This window comes from Haliotis asinina, chromosome 13 (assembly GCF_037392515.1).
Source record: "Haliotis asinina isolate JCU_RB_2024 chromosome 13, JCU_Hal_asi_v2, whole genome shotgun sequence".
Taxonomy (NCBI): Eukaryota; Metazoa; Mollusca; class Gastropoda; order Lepetellida; family Haliotidae; genus Haliotis; species Haliotis asinina.
Window position 1 is genome coordinate 27,446,544 of NC_090292.1, and position 19,632 is coordinate 27,466,175.

The window sequence follows — 19,632 nt, forward strand, 5'->3', positions numbered from 1 at the left end:
ATAAACGCTTGTTATGCACAAAGGTTTTACTGACAGCGACAAAGGTGGTGTGGGGTGTATTTTCTGTGACAGTTATATAGTGGTGATGTAGGCTGATTTCTTGGTAGCTGTCAAAATGTTGACATGGTCAGTTAATTCATTGGTGGCAGCGACAGTGCTAGCTGTTGTTGGTAGCTGTTATTGTGCTAGTTGATTTCGGGGTAGCTGGTAGCTGAGAAAGTGTGAGGTGGCATGTTGGTGGTAGCGGCAGTGTTTCCTGACTTCGTGGATTCATTGACAGTGTAAGTTGGTTGACTTTGTGGTGGCAGTGACAGTATTAGGTGACTTCATGGTGGCAGTGACAGTGTCCGTTGACTGTGTGGTGGTAGTGACAGTGTCCGTTGACTTTGTGGTGGCAGTGACAGTGTACGTTGACTGTGAGTGTTAGCAGACTTGTTTGTGGCACCTGCAGTGTTCGAAAAGTTAACGTTTATAAGTTCTCAAAAATGCTTTGATCTTCAGCAATCCATGCTTACCGTAAGAGGTGACTAACGAGATCGGGTGGTCATGCCTGCTGGTGTCTAGCCACGTGTCATCGTATCCCAGTTGCCTAGATCAACGCTCATGTTGTTGATCACTAGATTGTCAGATCCAGCCTCGATTATTTACAGAACCCCCGAATCACAGCCGTAATATTGCTGAGTGTGACGTAAAACTAATTCCATTCACACACTCAACCCTGAGTGCCATCCAGCCAATAGTTAGCTCCTAGGTGTGTCCAAATGCCGTGCTTATCCCACTAGTTGCACCAATGTCCTAGTTCCTGTGCCCGTATGGTGGTGTTGGTACCCAACAAATAGATCAATGGTGCGTTGTAGCGCTGTGTATTTTGCACTCTTGCTGGTGTTTGTCGCAGCAGGAGTGAAATTGCTCAGATTGGCGAGTTATTGAACTAGTGTGTTAATGGATTTGCACAACCGGTTCCTAAAAACGCAATTGAGTGCAGGCCGTGTCAATACAGATTCCATCAAACGCCACGTGTTAGTTTTCCCAGTGTCTGTGGGTGTAAGGTGTATTTACGAAAAGGTTTAGCCTTGGCGTCATATCGAAATTCGCATGTCGCGTTCAAGACTACTGGAGATGTACAACTCATTGTGTCTTTTTGTCTTTCTCAGCGTGCATGTGTGTGCGTGTCCGCGCGTGTGCGTGTGCGTGTGCGTGTGCGTGTGCGTGTGTGCTCGTACTTGCCCTGACTAGTGTTGGCTTTGGAGTGACAGTTTCTGTTAACGTCTTCTATGTCATGTTCAGATTTATGATAGTGTTTCCACACGTAATGAAACAATGGTAATACTGATAACGCGACGTTGCGAAGGCTCCGAAACATACAACCGTAATTCGGTATTTGATATGCATTTATGCTCTTATAATTTTGTTCATTTGCTTTTCCTCAATCAACAATATATTTTGTGTTTCATGAATAAGCGATAACTGTGTTTAAATTGTTTTTTGTTGATGTGACCTTTAAATATGTGTTGATGACTTCAAGAATACTTGGCGAAAATGTGTTTTCAACATTAAACAAGATGATGACTTTCTCTCGTCTCATCTTCCCTAATCAGACTTCAGAACCATGGTCATCTTTCACAAGATGAAACTCGGAAGCAAAATCCTGATAGAGTAGTAATTAACAATGCACAGGACGTTAATGCGGAACACCAACATTCTTTCCCAGAACGCAATATCAACAGTTCAAAAACCAGTGGTCGCGTTAATACAAAAATCTGCATGTTTCACGCTAATATATCAATATTTCCCTAACGATGTGTTCTATCTGTGTGTTCTGCAGGCAACACATTTTGTGTTCTTGCAACAAATAAAAGAAAAAGGTTTAAAGAAAGTATCAGGAAATAACGTCTACATTTAAAAATTGCACCGTGTCGCTCTCTGGCTCAGACATGCACGTGTGGTGCATGATTCTTTGGAGGATATGAGTTTTAGAAACGCAATTTTTTTTCCTAACGCGGGGACTGGAAAACGTCTTTGAGATTGTTCTCGGAGATATTTATTTAATGTGCCCACACGAGACCAGGTTTCAAACGTTACATCACTAGAAACTTAGCATTAAAAATAAAATATAAACCTCCCTGGTCGTTTTTTTTTATTCATGTGAATCAGTATTCCTATTCGGTTTGGCCCAAAACAAATATAAATAACTTTTTGGAGAAAAAAGAAAACAAAACGAGATGGGGCTTCACACATGCTAACCATGTGTGGAATCGAACCCAGGTCTAGTGAGTGAGGAGTGAACGCTTTAACCACTAGGCTATCCTACCGCCCCGAATAAAAAGAGACAAACTAGACCGCCTCATATGTTTCGAAATCAGATAAACGCATAACCAACCCGGTGTACAACATTCTGATAGCTCCAGCTTTCGGTACTATATTTCACTACTTGCTCAACAAGCATGCTCTTTTATCGATATGTGAAAAATCGTCATACACGACCTCCTCAGAAATCGGTCGATCCAGGGTCCATCCAAAGCCAGAGTACATCCAAGGCCAGGGTACATCCAAAGCCAGAGTACATCCAAGGCCAGGGTACATCCAAAGCCAGAGTACACCCAAGGCCAGGGTACATCCAAAGCCAGAGTACACCCAAGGCCAGGGTACATCCAAAGCCAGAGTACACCCAAGGCCAGGGTACATCCAAAGCCAGAGTACATCCAAGGCCAGGGTACATCCAAAGCCAGAGTACATCCAAGGCTAGGGTACATCCAAAGCCAGATTACATCCTAGGCCAGGGTACATCCAAAGTCATAGTACATCCAAGGCCAGGGTACATCCAAAGCCAGAGTACACCCAAGGCCAGGGTACATCCAAAACCTCGGTCAAGCATTCTAACATGTGTATTTCATGCATGTGGAGGGAGCTTTACAATGGACGTGCAAGTGATAAAGGTCATGCTCAGTGCAATACCATAATCTGATAATCAGCTTCAGGCCTAGGGTTGTGACGCTTTTGATCTACCCTAACTTGGTACTCTATCTTATGCACACACAAATGTACCATGGTAATATATTTACGTTCTACTCTTCACAATATGTGTAATTGTATATGTCGTGCTAAAGATAGACAGGCTACTTATAAGCTGATTATGCGCGTGAGAATCGTTGACATGTATCAGAGATATGTCACTAGTCACAAATGAGACAAGCTAAGCAGATCGTGAGTCGTTCATTTGCCTTTCCAAACAGACAAGATAGGCAAGCGAGGGTAATTGGCCGACAACGGGAAGAGCGAAGACAGACCATCACGAAGGCACGGCTGGAACAAGGATGAATGGACACTGACCAACCAGGCCATCCATTTGCCGCCCATGCCAAGAGTCAGCCTCACCTCATCACAACAGTACTGTGTACAGTGGAAGCTGTAAAAACCGGCATCTGTCCAAACCGGCAAATTGTCAACATCGGTATAAAGTCTCAGCCCCATCCATGGCTTGCACATTTACCATCAGCTCTACACCCAGCACCTTGTCTAAACCGGATTATTCCTTCAGTCCCAATGAGTGCCGGTTTAGACAGCTTCCACTGTATTTGTAATTGATATTAATACACGGTAAAACCTTGCACAAAACCATTTCCTATCTATCATGGAAATATCACTACTGAATTATCCTTGTCGTAATGTCGTTCCTTTATTCAAATGCTTGATCCTCAATCGAAAACATTTTTCTTAATCACAGGATGTGTTTTAGTGTGTTTTAGGCGCTAAGTGTTTCTTCCCGAAAATCGATTTCAATCTGTCAGGATTTGTTTACACAGGTGACTCAAGGAGGTGGCAAATACCCTTCCATGCGAAACGGCAAATTTGTGTCTTGCGATCTTGTCAAATAATCTTGTAATTAAAGTCAAATACTTCTCATCCACCTGCTGAAGACGTTTGCTTCCGTATCTCGGTGATGCTTAATGAATAATGCATTAAAAGGCTTATTTACTCACACTAGACAACTCGAAGTGCTTCGGCAACACCCGGAACAATCACAATCACAACTCTATTGTTATATGGGATGTGCTGCACAAACTAAAATGTGGATATTACACATTCAAAGAGTTAGATCAAGACGGGATAATTGTCAATAAAACGCTGCTATTCAACCTGATTGCTTCTGGTGTAGTGTGGGCGCCAATACGCCGATTAATGCCGACTAATGTAGGGCTGGTGCTACCGATCGTGTGATGCATTTTAGACATAAATGTGGTGATGCATTAGTCTCATCATTTTACTTACTGGGTGTACAGTTACCATGGTTACTGGACATATAATGGACGTGCAGGATATCTCGTTAACATGAAGGATACATTTAACATATGAAAGTATCAGACCCATTGTATATATCGGATATATATGCTATTATGTATGGGCAATACCCCATCATAACATTTCCTCACACCTGTTTCGGAACCAGTAGGGCAGTTTTTTCACATCCATCACACAATCAACGAAGCAACAGAGGCTGAGGTTGTGTGTCTGTGTTGTTTGCACATATATATAGTAATTAAGTTATATGTATAAATACACTGGCCAAAACAAGAAACGCATAACCAAAATATCAGTGTACCTTGACGTGTTTTATATAGTCGGATTACACAATAAATAACAAATGAAAAACTACCACATTTTACAGAGGATTAGGCACATGCTTCCTCCACTACATACAGTCATTTACTTCTCTTAGGGACATCTGTGTCTGTGACGGCATTGTGATAAGGTCAGTACTTGGTGTTACCACCACGAGCATCGATCACTGCTCGGCACCGTCTGGGCATGGACTGAATGAGTCGTTGAATATGGCGTTGTGGCGTTGTTGTCCTAGTCCTGCAATGCATATCTCAGCTGTTTTAACGTCTGTTGTTGAGGCTGTCGGTGTCGCACACGACTGTCTAGCAGATCCCATAAATGTTCAATGGGGCTGAGATCCGGGGATTTGGGTGGTCATTGCAGCGCATTCACATTGTTGTTGGCGAGACAGTTCATGGTAACACGTGCAGTATGAGGTCTGGCGTTACCTTGCTGGAAAATCTCTCTTCTGACGACAATGGCGGTAATAAGGTGACGTTGGAGTATTTCATCACGGTAGCATACAGCCCTTAAAATTCCTACCATTCAAAGATATCCTTGCCAACAATTGTCACTTTCTTCGCCATACCCGTCAAGGTTGAGTGTAACGTTCATGTCTCCGTCGGTAGACACACATCGTACCATCGTAACGATACAGCAAGGACCGCGACTCATCACTAAACCAGATCCTCCACCAGTGCACTAGGGCCCATGGTCGAACGTTTCTTCACCATTGCAGACGTGCACGACAATGATGATGCCGCAGAACCGGTGTTGCATTGGTCGCATCCCATGCTGTCGTAGGCAGTTTCTGATAGTTTGCGCTGATACTCTTCGAAGTCCAGGAACATTGTTGGCTGTGTATGTTGCACGGATGAAACGGTCCTGCGGCGGAGTTGTGACCCTTGGCCTACCAGTACTTGGTCGATCTCTAGTAGAGGTGTGGAGTCTGTACCTCTGCCACAGATGGGAGATTGTACCCGACCTCACGTTGAAGTGCCTGGCTGGCTACTGACTGACTGCCTCGAGCTCCCAGACGTCCAGTGACTCTGTTTCTAGACTCTTCATTCAGGTTTGACAGCTTAGAGTGATTCGCAATGGGACTGCCACATTTCGGTATGAAATTTTACTACCCGTATTTGCACGTGCAACATGCTTACATGCTAAATTCACACTTGGCAATGGCATTTATGTTGATTTTAACCATTTTAATTAAAACATTCTAATTTTAATTTAAACATATTTCAGCTATGCTTTTCGTTTCTGTTAATGTATATATATATATATATATATATATATATATATAAAAGAAAGGCATAGCTAAAACGTTAATCTTTTTCAAGTTTTCACAAGTTTTCACAGTAATGTGGCCTGTGCTGACAGTCACTGCTATGCCAACTTTTACTGCATCTTGAGTCCCATCTTGAAAACCACAGCAAATCATACAAAATCTTTCTAATGATCATACACCTTACATACCCCTAACGTACAGATTAATTAATCCCATCGCATATATTATACAGTAATTACACTTTTATGATGAGTAGAGAATTTTCATACGGGGCTACAGAACGGGCAAGTGGAATGTCAAGATGGGGGGAATATCCAATGGGGAATTGTCCTAATGAAGAATTGTCCTCATGGATTAGTTTCCTATACTAAAATGTCATATAGGTAACACAGTTATGGCATATATTGGACGGTGATACCAAATAAAATCAAATGAAACAAGTCATGGAAACATCAGAAGAAAAAAAATCCATGGGAAAAAAGTCTTGGGGGAAAATCAGTTTAACATTACATACTGTTTTTTAGTTACTATTTTTGTTTATACTGTATTTTAAAATACTAGTTCAATTTCATGTCAGATAATAAAAACATCCTCTTCTCCATTTTTTTCGGGTGGGGGTGGGAAGGGGAGAGGGAGGGGGAGGGGGGTGGGTGTAGTTGTATGTTTGTTGTATTTTTTCTTACCAAACAACTAATCTCGCAACAGCTGTTATAAACACGTCTTGTTCTCCAGTTATATAACAGTTCATTTTAAGCTGCCATGTGCTATACTGGAATGGATACGTTAGTTTTATAAGATAGACTGAAATGTGGCTCAGATAAATTGATGTAGTGCCATTGATGATAATGACTTGTTGAACTATCAATGCTGACGTCATTCTTTCTTAGGTTTCAGTAAGTAAATAAAGGAACAATTTGTACTTTCCCGCTTTTTTAAAAACAAAATGGCAAATCTATATTTCAAAACAAGGAATATTTGAAAAGTTGGGGATTAATGGGTGAAGGGAAGCATACATTCTGTGCAAAATATCAGCCTTGATTCGTATTGATTCATGTTAATCTCTGTTGAAGTGTAAAAACATTTCAGTAGTTAGCATTATTTCTCTACCTCTGCGTAAGAATTTGTGTGAGTGAGTGAGGGTGTTTAGTTTTACGCCGGCGGTCTGTAAATAATCGAGTCTGGACCAGACAATCCAGTGACCAACAACATAAGCATCGCAACATATGTCATATTTGGGATTTCACTTTCTCAGTAAAGTACACATTCTAGTACTTTTGGTTGCGTCCCATCCGGGATTCGAACCCGCATCCTCAGAGTCAGGCACCTAAACGCCAGCACACAAAGTCAGCAGCCTAACCCGCTCAGCCACCGCGGCTTGTATCGAGAAAGTGAAATCCCAAATATGACATATGTCGCATTTGGTCACTTTCTAAATGGCGTCGTGTACACATAAGCATCGATCTGCGCAACTGTGTCAGCCAAGTCAGCGAGCGTGACCACCCGATCCCGTTAGTCGCCTCTTACGACAAGCATAGTCACCTTTTATGGCAAGCATGGGTTGCTGAAGGCCTATTCTGCCTCGGGACCTTCACGGGTCTAAGGATCTGTGTAGTTTCCTGACGTCACCTCGTAAACTACTTTTGCACTTCAACTTTGTTGCAACATAATGTATTGTATACATCTGTGATATACTCACTGCCATTACTCTTTGTATTCTTGTTTTGTGTGGGGGCTGGAGCCTTGTACGAAAACACATCTTGGATTCTGATTTCGGATTGGAAAGGTCATAAGGAAGAACCCATTATTTGTTTGATTGCGTTCAATAAAGAGGAAACTGGACAGTTGTCGTCGCTTGTTTGATAAAGCCATGGTAGTTTTGACTTCATACAGTTATCAACGGTTTGATGTCTTTTATGACTCATTCTTAAGAAATTATTACACTGATCGATAACTGATGCGCAATCTTGATTTGCAGGAAGGATAGGACAATGTTACCAAGGAAACGTTAGATCACAAGGGAGATAATTGTGAGTAGTGTCATGCTGGCCGTCATTAACCGCGTAAGTCGTTTATGGAACACTGAGTTATGCTAGGATAAATCCAGTTGAACTTTTTAAGGAAAGAATGTTAGAAATCACTAATCAGTTTCAATGTTTTGATGTAGAGCAATGAACATTGACATAATGACGTTGTAAAAAGTGAAATCGCGATCTGCAATACCGTAGGCAAACACGTCACCAACGCGACAGGTATCCAACAAAGATGCTCTTGATGTCTTAAGCCGATTATTTTAAAACGCATTTCTGAAAGCGTATTGATCTTTCCACAAAGTTATTAATTGCAGCTTTGTCACATATAATACAATATTCATGTTAAATGTATTGCGAACAGAAGTTGGAACGTGTATAGTGTCAGGTGCTTAGACATTAATGCTAAATGTCAGAGGTCGTTGACAGGCTGGATTACGAAAATACCATGGCCAAAGAGAAGAAACTGGATGACAAAGGACAAAAGAATGTGTTAGGCCACATTGTAAATGTTTCACAAGACAGCTATATTTTATTTTTTAATGTTCATGTATCTGTCAGTGTTCGCGTTAACGCCGAAAAGAATATAACCCAAAGAATATAAAAATAACTGCACGTAATCGCCAGCACACAAAGTCAGCCACCTAACCCGCTCAGCCACCGCGACTTCCACGATTAGGTGCCTGACTCTGAGGGTGCGGGTTCGAATCCCGGATGTGACTCAACCAAAAAAAGTACTAGAATGTGTACTTTTCAGAGGAAGTGAAATCCCAAATATGACATATGTAATCATATGTATGTATGTATGTATGTATGTATGTATGTATGTATGTATGTATGTATGTATGTATGTATGTATGTATGTATGTATGTATGTATGTATGTATGTATGTTGTATGTATGTATGTGTGTGTGTGTGCGCATGCGTGCGTATGTGCTTGTGTGACGTTAATAAATGGTGACGACATTGCAAAATATATTAAAAATGCATTTGGATGAGGTAACCATCAACTTTGAGATCATTATAAAACATCACAGGATTATAGCCTGAATTTTCTGCGGAAACCGATTGTATATACGCATGCATGTGAATGCGTCTGTGTGCATGAGGAAGCAGGCATACTCGCATGCATGTAAACCATATATCGTTTACGTTTCACTTTACTGATTACCAATGGACAATATATACACGGTTAACAGCTGCTGTTAAATACAACTCCAACGCGTGGGTTTTATAAGTGCCATTGTAAAAATGCTATTAAAACCTGTTGACGTTTAAAAGTCTCTGTCAATACCCACTCCAATCCCACCGGTAAATGCTCGAGATAGTGTAACAGAGTGTATTTCGCAATACCTGGAGTATGGATGTACGTGGGTGTTGAAGCGGGAATGTCATTCCTGCAATGGCTGTCGTGTAGGCGTGCTGTTGGCATTTGTGCGGACAGCGTGGATGGTGCTGTAGGCAACTAATTCTGCCATCAAACCTGGTGACTAAATACGCCCACCGTCAGCTGGGGGAGAGGGAGGGGGTATTTGGTGATTGCCTGATTTGACCTTAGACGGCAGCCCTTTACCATTTACCGTTATGTTTATATATTTTTCGGCATGAGTATAGGTGTGAAGTGATATTTTGAGCTGAGTCAGCAACACTTTACAATTTAACGTTTCGACAATTTTTTGCATGAACATTGGTATGAAACCTTCATATTAAGCCCATTTTCCGTCAGCAGAGCATTCCTTCCTCATAATATTTTTGACAGTTTTTGATCCAAGGGCACAGCAGCGAAAAAGCAAATTGTATGAGAGACAGTTTTAAGGGTAGGGCACTGCACCATTTTCGCAAACACCCGTTGTCACTTGTTTTAGTGGTCCATTTATAATGTTGTCCTTTTTTCACGCCAAATGGAATCTGTCTCTACAGACAATCGAGATGGATTCTGCTCAAGCGTTGACTGTGCACATTATATACTGCAAACAAAAAGTATGGGAACACCCTAAAATTTGATAGTCATATATAAACTTAATAGTGATGACGTCATTTCTTCTGTAAGGTAAATGCAAATCTTTGTGTTCTTTATGGACACTTGAAACGACATGTCGGAACTTGCAGTGAAGCATCTGCGTTCACCTCAGTATATCTGTAAACAGCAACTTAGTGTCCCCTTTTGAAAAGAGGTTTGATTGTCAAATGTTTTGATATGTAGTCTCTGTCCTATTCTAATTAAACCAACAAAGCAGGATCTGATGGTGATCGTAAAGCCTCTGGATCCCCTAATCTCCTTGATTTCGATCCAGAACCAAAAGCGTCCTTGAGCTTTCTCAGTAATAAACACCTCCGACAGCCAGTTGATAATCCGCTCAAACTCTAGTCTAAAATAAAATACTACACATTGCTCAAAGATGGGTCTAGAGAAAGGTGAAAAACTTCGTCAAGGTTGTAATATAGGTCATCTCATCTTCACTCGCAAATACATGACGAACGAATGGTCTTTTCCTGCAAAGCTGGGGCATAATCAAAGTAGGCGACTCTGATTATAATTAGCAATAAAGCCTTTAATGTCTGAATGATCACTATGAGCTTGGTTTTAGCTCAGTTGGTTTTAATGACACACGCGGCATCATCCATTGTGTAGTAAGCTGTACTTTCGTTGTACGGCTGAAAACAGGCATGTTTGAAGTCGTCCAGAGCCGTCTTTGACGAGGGGGACAGTCATTACTTTCAATGCCATCATCAGTTCAATCACCACCATCGTCATTAACATCATCAAAACCACCATTAATAATTGAATCATTAAAACCACCGTTACTAATCATCATCATCATCATCATCATCATCATCATCATCATCGTCACGACCCGTGAAGGTCCTCGATTGTTTACAGACCTCCGAAAATATAGCTGGTACATTGCTGAGTGCGGTCTAAAATTAAACTCATCATCATCACCATCATCATCATCATCATCGTCATCATGTATATGAAAAGGAAATCTGAATCTCCCAGGTTCTAACACCAGACGTTATTAATATGTACATAAGAGTTTCACTAAAAAGATATAAGTGGATGTGGGTTAAAGCCTCTTCATGCAGTCCAAGCATGCTGGTGGGGAAGCCGTGAACTTCTAACAGTGCCTTAGCATTATCCTCTTTCGCAATAGTCAGTAGGGGGCGGAATGAGTTCTGTATGGAGTTAAGCGTGGGACGTTATCAGGTAACAATGGTTGATATTTGCGTTTTATGTTTCGATGAGAGGATTTAATAACCTATGTCTAATTCTGTTCTATTTGCCACGAACAAATGGAGATTTTCTTGACAACATAATCTTTACACGACACTGTGAACTTTCTGAATCATTCAGTATTCTGTTTCAAGTGAGTGGAAAGAATGGTAATTGCAGTCTTGGTGTCTGATTGATACCACCAAAGCTGCTTGTAGGCGTAAAAAGGCTCAGCAGTTCCATTTCATACTACCGGGTATCCGTTCCCAGCCAGATGAACAAGACCGTTTTTAGACCAACCTCACTTGGTCAAAGAGATAACAAAACTGTTCTATTTTAAACAAAATAGATTTAATCAAAGGAAAGCCTTCTTCCCTCCGCTATGATTGTTGTTTTACGCCGTGTGTTAGGTACCCTCTTGGCCATACCCAGTAAAAAAGACGATTGTTACCTCAAGGACATACTTAAGATACACAATGATGGCCAATGTCGCATTGAGTTGTGAAAAACTGGTGTCACAACGGACTTTGAAGATCCATTCATTAGATCTTCAAAGGGGGTGTCCGTGTGAATTTTGTCTACGCAGTTTCTGGCAAATGCGCACTGGAAGATGTGAATCAGATCCGAAGTGCTAGGAGCAGAACATATGGGTCATCCGTGTGAATATGTTTATTCCAGCCAGTGCTTCTCTTATCTCACATGACGAGCTGACCCCTCGCGGACAAAACCTGCTCTCATTTGGGTCGCAAGTAGGAACGATTACCGTCATGTACCGTATTTCTTGATGACGCGTCCACAGACTCGAACCTCTAATCTTATTACTCTCTTCGCAGACGCAGGCACGAAACTCCTGACAGTGACATAATCTATCTAGTCATGTGACGAGTCTTCGACGGTGGCAAAGGAGAAGGTATCGATAACGGGTAGGCCATACGGGTAGGCCATACGGTTAGGCCATACGGGTAGGCCATCTATATTGCCAGTACAACGTCAGACTGGGAGCCCAACGTCAAATTCTGGCAGCATTACATCTGCATCAGAGACTGAGACTTAGATGGCGGTGACGACTGCACGATTGGCAATGTGTCTGCGTGGAGCAGATGAAACAGTGCAGCATCCATCCTAGTGTGTTGTATCTCGATACGTCAACAGTTCGAGTTTCTGGAATGGTGTGGATGGTCCACTCCTTGTCTGAGCTGCAGATTGTGATTAATGACTTCGGTCCATGTGTGCTTGTGACCACGACATTCAGTGTTGTTGCTATACCCATGAGAAAGTACTGATACATTTATATGTTTTCTTAAAGAGAAAGAAAATGCACTTCACTGCCCATATGCTTGACCAAGGTCCTGATCAATTTCAGTAAGCATTTCCGGGACCCTTTCGTACAATTTATATCATTTAGAAGAGACACACTGCCGATATCTGCAAAATCTTGAAGTAAATAATGTTTTAAACTTTGGCAGACCTTCTTGTGATATATTCTTTTCCACGAAGAGAATGGTTTGTTTTGGACAAATGTTTGTTTCAGCCAAGTAATGTCATTAATAATATACCCTCGCAAGTACATGCCTTGCGTTGTTATACAAACATGCATGACATATTGTGCATACGCATACAGAATACAACACAGTAAAAATAGCCGAAAGAAGGATAGATTTTAGTCCAAACATGTGCTCACTGAGCAAAAAGATTATTTCCTGATTCTTGCGACCATCCATGTGAATACACCGGTCTAACGTCGTAGACTGTATATAGTGGTAACCTATATTTACTCAAAGTAGATAAATTCCAATTAATCAATGACGAACAAACGAATGAAAATTGTGTTCGTGATCGCGATATGTGATAGTGTTTGGTGACTGATTGAGGGGTGTCTGATGATCGCAATAATGTTAATCATGGTGGTCATGGTGCACGAACAAATAAACGGCTTAACGTATCACGAAAGTCTCTTCTCTTTCTCTCTCCTCCTCCTCCTCTCGCTCTCCTCCATAAAGCTGGAATATTGCTGAGCGCGCGTAAAACTAAACTCCCTCCTTCCATCTCTATTTCCTTCTCTCTCCCTCCCCCACTCCCTCTCTTTCTCTCTACCTCTCTCTTCCTCTCTATCTCTTATCTCATTCTCTCTCTCCCTGTTTCTCTCTGTGTGTGTTTCATTATGTGTACGGGTGTAGATCAACAACCTCGTCAAGAATTTGCAGATTTGAAAACGTTTGAAATGCGGCTTTCTTTTCAAACGCAAAGTTCTTCAATATTTGGCGACTCGGGACCAAAGCAATCAAAACAATTGCTTTGTTGGCAATGTTGGCAACACTCAATGTTGGCAACCCCTATTTCACAGCAGCATGACGGGACACATAACAAGGAAGGCAATATTACCCAGGATGCACAATCGCCATCCGGGTAGTTCTGCTGGTCGCTGATAGGTTCACGTGTAATTATATTCGAATGAATATTCAGTTGCATCCGATGAAAGTTTATAGCATCGACTACAACCGCTATTCGAATAAACTAGGCGTAACACTGCTTTTGCGTTAAGAAGAAGAAACGAAAATGCTGAAGATGATATGAAACAAACACAAAATATGGAACAATATAAAACCGTATACTTTGGATACATGTCTAAATGTTTGAAGAGAAGTTAATAATTCATCGCGACCTTACACAGTCAAATGCTAAAAGAAAAGGTAGAATCGGTTGAGAGCCCAACAAGGTGCTTTTCAAGCAAAATGAAATGTCCTTTTCCGATGTGCGAATACAACTGATCTTTAATGGGCTATTAATTGTATGTTTAATAAACGGACAATCTTTTAAATCAGTTGTATAATTTGTATAGAAACTTCGAACAGTAGTGAAACTTACCATACAGGGTGTTGAAGACACTAATTATTTTCCTCTTCTGAAAGTCCGAAAGCTCCAAACTTGCCATGGCTAACAATTAAACAGAATCCCAAATGTGACACAGATCACAGAAGGACTTCTAAATCTCTGGGCTGTTTTCTCTGACGTCCGCGTAGAAGGTAGTCTCCTCGCTTTGTCCGTTGCCTTCTTCCCTGACGTCCGCGCAAGCCCACCAGCTAATCACTGTTACTACTCCGCTAGATTCCCAACTACGTTCTAATCAAGTATACACTACCCTGACACAGATAACCAATCGATATTGGTGTGATCACGTGACATCACATGACCCTATCGCTTCCCTCAAAGCTCAAAGACCAAAGTTGAAGTGTCATTTTTCCATTAAATGATTACCTGGACAGCTGAAACGCTCTTGCAAGATGAGGCTTATTGCATTTGTAGTAGGGATTTCTTTTCATGTTTTTATTACAATGTTTTCGTCATGGAAACGCTGCGAGTGGCCTTTACGTTCACGGGTCCATTCATTAGAGCCGGCCATAAAAGAATGAAGAAACAAAGATTTCCCAGTCTTTCTTTTCAGAAAAAAGAACTATTACCGTAATTAACTCCACACGATAGCTCTGTATTTTTTGATTGCCATCGAAACAAAAGTAGGTAATAAATTGATTAAAACGAAAAAGCCTCTGTAGAATACTGTTTCTACCGAATTTCTTTGTAAGTCCGTTTCCAATTTGTTAAACAGCCCAACTGCCGAAGTGTGAAAATGTTAGTTGATCTTGTTCAGCTCGCAACAATTGCACTTCCTCTTGTAGGATAATGTAGATATTGTCAGCAGTAACAAAAACATTTATTGATTTTTTCGCCTTAAGCCTCTTAAAACGGTGTTCCCGCAGAGTACAATAAGGAAGAATTCGTGCAAATACCGTGAGTAAACGTTGTATGCGTCTAATGTTAAATCAAACGTAAATGTACAAACATACATGCAGAAGAAATAAGACAAAAGATCTGGAACAACCGAACAATCAGCAATAAAGATGTCCCTAGAAACGTGATGTAAACAAATGTGTTTAAGTGAGTGACTGAGTGAGGCTTTAACCCGAATTCTCACATTTCGTTTTCAGTGAGATTCAGATTTCTTTGTCATACATGATGATGATGATGATGAGCTAATTTTACGCCGCACTCACCAATATTACAGCTATGTGGTGGAAGTCTGTAAATAATCGATCCTGGACCAGACAATCCAGTGATCAACAACATGAGCTTAGACCTGCACAACTGGGAACCGATGCCATGTGTCAACCAAGTCAGCGAGTCTAACCACCCGATTCCGTTTGTCGCCTCTCACGACAAGCGCAGTCGCCTTTTATGACAATAATGGGTTGCTGAAGAGCTATTCTACCCCGGGACCTTCACGGGTCGGTTGACCTAAGAAAAAAAGTCTAGAAAATACTGAAAAAATGATAATAAACACAATAAATGAGACAGAAATATTTGATGACACACAGGACATGATCGAAGCAGGTTTTATTTGGTGAAAGAGGTTAAAATGTATTAGAAATTTGCAAGTGAAGACCAATGACTTATCGACTGGATCTGTTGATCAAACAATGCACACAAACCAGAAAATCAAGAGATGGACAGGAAATGGAACCACCCGATGTATTTAACGATTCCGTTTACGCTTGGTGTCAAATTACGTCTGGAAATTAGAACACGCATTCCGAAACATATGATGCAAATAGGAAAACTGGAACCATAGTGAGTGAGTGAGTGAGTGAGTGAGCTTTACACCACACTAAGTATTCCACCTATATGGTGGAGGTCTGTAAATAATCGAGTCTGGACCAGAAAGTCCATTAAGCAACAGCATGAGCATTCTACGGCACAACTGGGAACCGATGACATGTGTCAACCAAATCAGCAAGCCTGACCACCCGATCCCGTTAGTCGCCTCTTACGGCAAGCATGGGTTACTGAAGGCCAATGTTCTAACCCGGACGTTCACGGGTCTGATAGTCTGAAATGATACAACCTAAACGTACGGGTTTCAATCAAAATTCATGTGACGCTAAATACTCACTCACTCACTCACTCACTCACTCACTCACTCACTCACTCACTCACTCACTCACTCAACCACCCACCCACCCACCCACCCACCCACTCACTCATTCACCCACCCACCCACCCACCCACCCACTCACTGTTCATAACCGATGTGGAAACTCAGATGGCCTGCTGTTTAAAGTTCAGAATCGCCAGTCGGGTGGGTTTGGTTCTGAAAAAGATAAGATATTTGGGGTCAATGAATTTGATTTTAAATCATGCACAGACGCGACCTGTGCAATCACTCTCTGGGTGCGACCTTTGACACCGCGTGTGAATCAACTCACATACAAGAAGTGACGGAATCGTGCCCACCTGCGACAGGGCACATAAACCTTAGTGTCAACTTCGTGGATTCGTTCAGTGGTGACTCTTTTTGTGTACAGTATACAACCCTGTCCATGTGATAGAACCCACGAATCCATTGGCAAATGACCAGAAAGTGAACACAGGAATACGTGCAGTACAGCAAACTTGGACAAAGTCCTGTGATTACATCTCCCAGTCCACCCAGCTGTGGATGGGTACCTGGTAAGGATAGAGAGACACATTAACTCGGTGCGCCTAGTGTCTGCAAGAGTTGTATGTTCCCCAAGGAGTTGAGATTGATATCCAATGATTGAGGTAAAAACAACTTGTAGAGTGATCTAGAAGTACTATTGCGCTATAGAAATATGACATTTAATAACACGAGAGCAATTTGTTCCATCGCTGCAACCAGATTCGTGATTTCTTTTATTACCAGACCCAGGACGCGGTCTAGTAATATAGCATACATATCGATTAAATACTTTTGCACTTTCCAACGATATAGATTTTCGTAATCTTACCGTGACTAATTACGAACAAGGCATCTGTATGCTTTGAGGCTTGTACGTCGCAGTTCGCGAGCAGTCAGTTTAAAAACATGAAAACGGTCCTGGAATATATTTACGCTACCCATGAATCGGGATACGAGAACGCGTTAATGGGTGAGAAAGTATGTGAGCGTGAGCGAGTATGGTTTTGCGCCGCTTTTTGCAATATTCCAACAATATCACGGCGAGGAACACCAGAAATGGGCTGTACACATTGTACATATCCAAGCGGGGAAGGGGTGAAAGAGATATCACCGCTGATAGGGCCACCTAGAAATGTGAGATAATATTTAATATTCACCGATTCACTCTCTCAATCATTCACTCACCCAAACTTAGCCAATCACTCACTCGCCGACCAGCAAGCCCATTCACTCAGGAGTAAACTTCTTTGATGACTTAAAGCTATGCATGCCGAACTGACATGACATTTCCTGTGAATGCAGATGATAATTTGACTTGCCCTATATCGTTCAATACAGAATTAAAAAAACCACAACAATCACAAGAAATTTGTTATTAATTACCATATGGCATTATGTTGTCATTCTGAAGTGCATGTGCCATTTCTGAAAATACACGGAAGCACTTATCATACATCAAGCGAATACTTTTTTGACTTTTTTTAACAGATGTGATATTTACATAGAGGTATAGAATGGTAGATAGAACTCCTCAAGACATATATACCAGTGTAACTTACTCGTGTTTCACGTTTGCATATATTTCCAACCGGTGTTTTTTTTGTTTTTTTTGCGTTGCGTTATTTTAACCATGAAGTTCTCATTAAATGATCAAACGAGTTAGCGAGATTGTGGTTTGGTGAGTTATTGGTTGACTACTACTACTACTGCTGCTGCTGCTGCTGTTACTACTACTACTACTACAAAAGTACCACAACTACTACTATTACTGCTACTGCTGCTGCTGTCGCCGCCGCCGCCGACGCTGCTGCTGCTGCTGCTACTACTACTACTACTGCTGCTGCTACTACTGCTGCTACTACTGCTACTGCTGCTGCTACTACTACTACTACAAAAGTACAACTGATACTGAAACTACTACTACTACTACAAAAGTACAACTGATACTGAAACTACTACTGCTAATACTACTGCCACTATGACTACTACTACTACTGCTACTATATCTACTATTACTATCACCACTACCACCACTACTAAATGCGCCGTAAAACTAAACTTATTCTCTCACAAAGCACACTAACATGAAAAGGTTTGAATATTGCTGTTCGCGGCGTTATCAACAAAGAACCTTAAGCAGAGGGCCTACTGAGACAAACGCCCTGTGATGCTTTCAGCTCCTCGTCTAGGAATCACGGTATATCGATCCTATATGAAGAAGGATTTAATACTTCTCTTAACAGAATCTCATGATTATTGCAACGCGCTGAAATGGATTAATTTCACACTTAACCGACGCGAAATTGTCGCATGGAATATAGATGAAAACTAAACAAGGGACACTCCAACAGTTTAAAATCGCATAGCAGACTGAGTGAATTATCACGGGCGTGGACAATGCGGCTAAATTGTCGGGAGATTTTCGTCTAGAAGGAGCCATTCACTTTTGATAAAGCCACGTGCAATTGTGTGATGCTTATCTACCAATTTAGCTAAACATCCTGGTCACATGACGCAAATTTAGTTCGCAAATGAACTCTGTGGTGCTTGTGCTTCAAAACATCATGTCCAAACACATCCCGCATATTATATGATTTTCAAGAGACGCATATAATTGACAAAACGTAAAGTGCACGTGCATTGCACGTGAAACTTGGGGATCGTTGATAAGTATAAAAGATCGATTACTGTATTTGGTTCATTGGTTAGCCCGCTGGATTTTGGAGTTTTTGCCACGATTATGCCAGCTGGCATATTAGGTACGTAGCTTCCATTGCTGCTGCTGCTGATACTAATACTACTACTGCTGCTGCTGCCACTACTACTACTACTACTTCTACCATTACTAGAGCTACTTCTACTACTGCTCCTCCTGCTACTACTACTATCACTACTACTACTACTGCTACTACTACTACTGCTACTGCTGCTGCTACTACTACTACTGCTACTGCTACTGCTGCTGCTACTACTACTACTACTGCTACTGCTGCTGCTCCTGCTACTACTACTGCTACTGCTGCTGCTACTGCTACTACTGCTACTGCTGCTGCTGCTACTACTACTACTGCTACTGCTGCTGCTGCTACTACTAATACTACTGCTGCTGCTGCTACTACTAATACTACTGCTGCTGCTGCTACTACTACTACTACTACTGCTACTGCTGCTGCTGCTACTACTACTACTACGGCTGCTGCTGCTGCTCCAGCTGTTACTACCACTACAACTACCATTACTACGACTACCACTACTTGTACATGAATACTTATGTAGACACAACTATTGATACTACTGATGATACTACTAGTGCCAAGACTGTTAATACTTCTGTACTTGTGCTGCCACCACTGCTATTGCTAGTGCTACTGACATCACTACTGCTGGTACTACAATACTGATGTTGATTCCCCACATGGGTACTATGTGTGAAACCCATTTCCTAGTGTCCCCCGTCGTGATATTGCTGGAATATTGCTAAAAAGTAAAAAACTAAAACTAAAACTAAATCACTCAATTCTACTACTA

The 19,632-nt window shown here is 41.5% G+C and overlaps 1 protein-coding gene across 1 annotated transcript in view; it reads right to left on the reverse strand.

The window, feature by feature from the left end:
* LOC137259912 (calexcitin-2-like) overlaps positions 1-14,220 on the reverse strand; it is a 62,420-nt gene extending 48,200 nt beyond the window's left edge. Inside the window, exon 1 of the mRNA XM_067797558.1 lies at positions 13,998-14,220. Within this exon, the coding sequence (XP_067653659.1) occupies positions 13,998-14,064 (67 nt within the window). The 5' untranslated portion in view covers positions 14,065-14,220. The remainder of the gene's footprint in view (positions 1-13,997) is intronic.
* Positions 14,221-19,632: the final 5,412 nt, after the last annotated feature.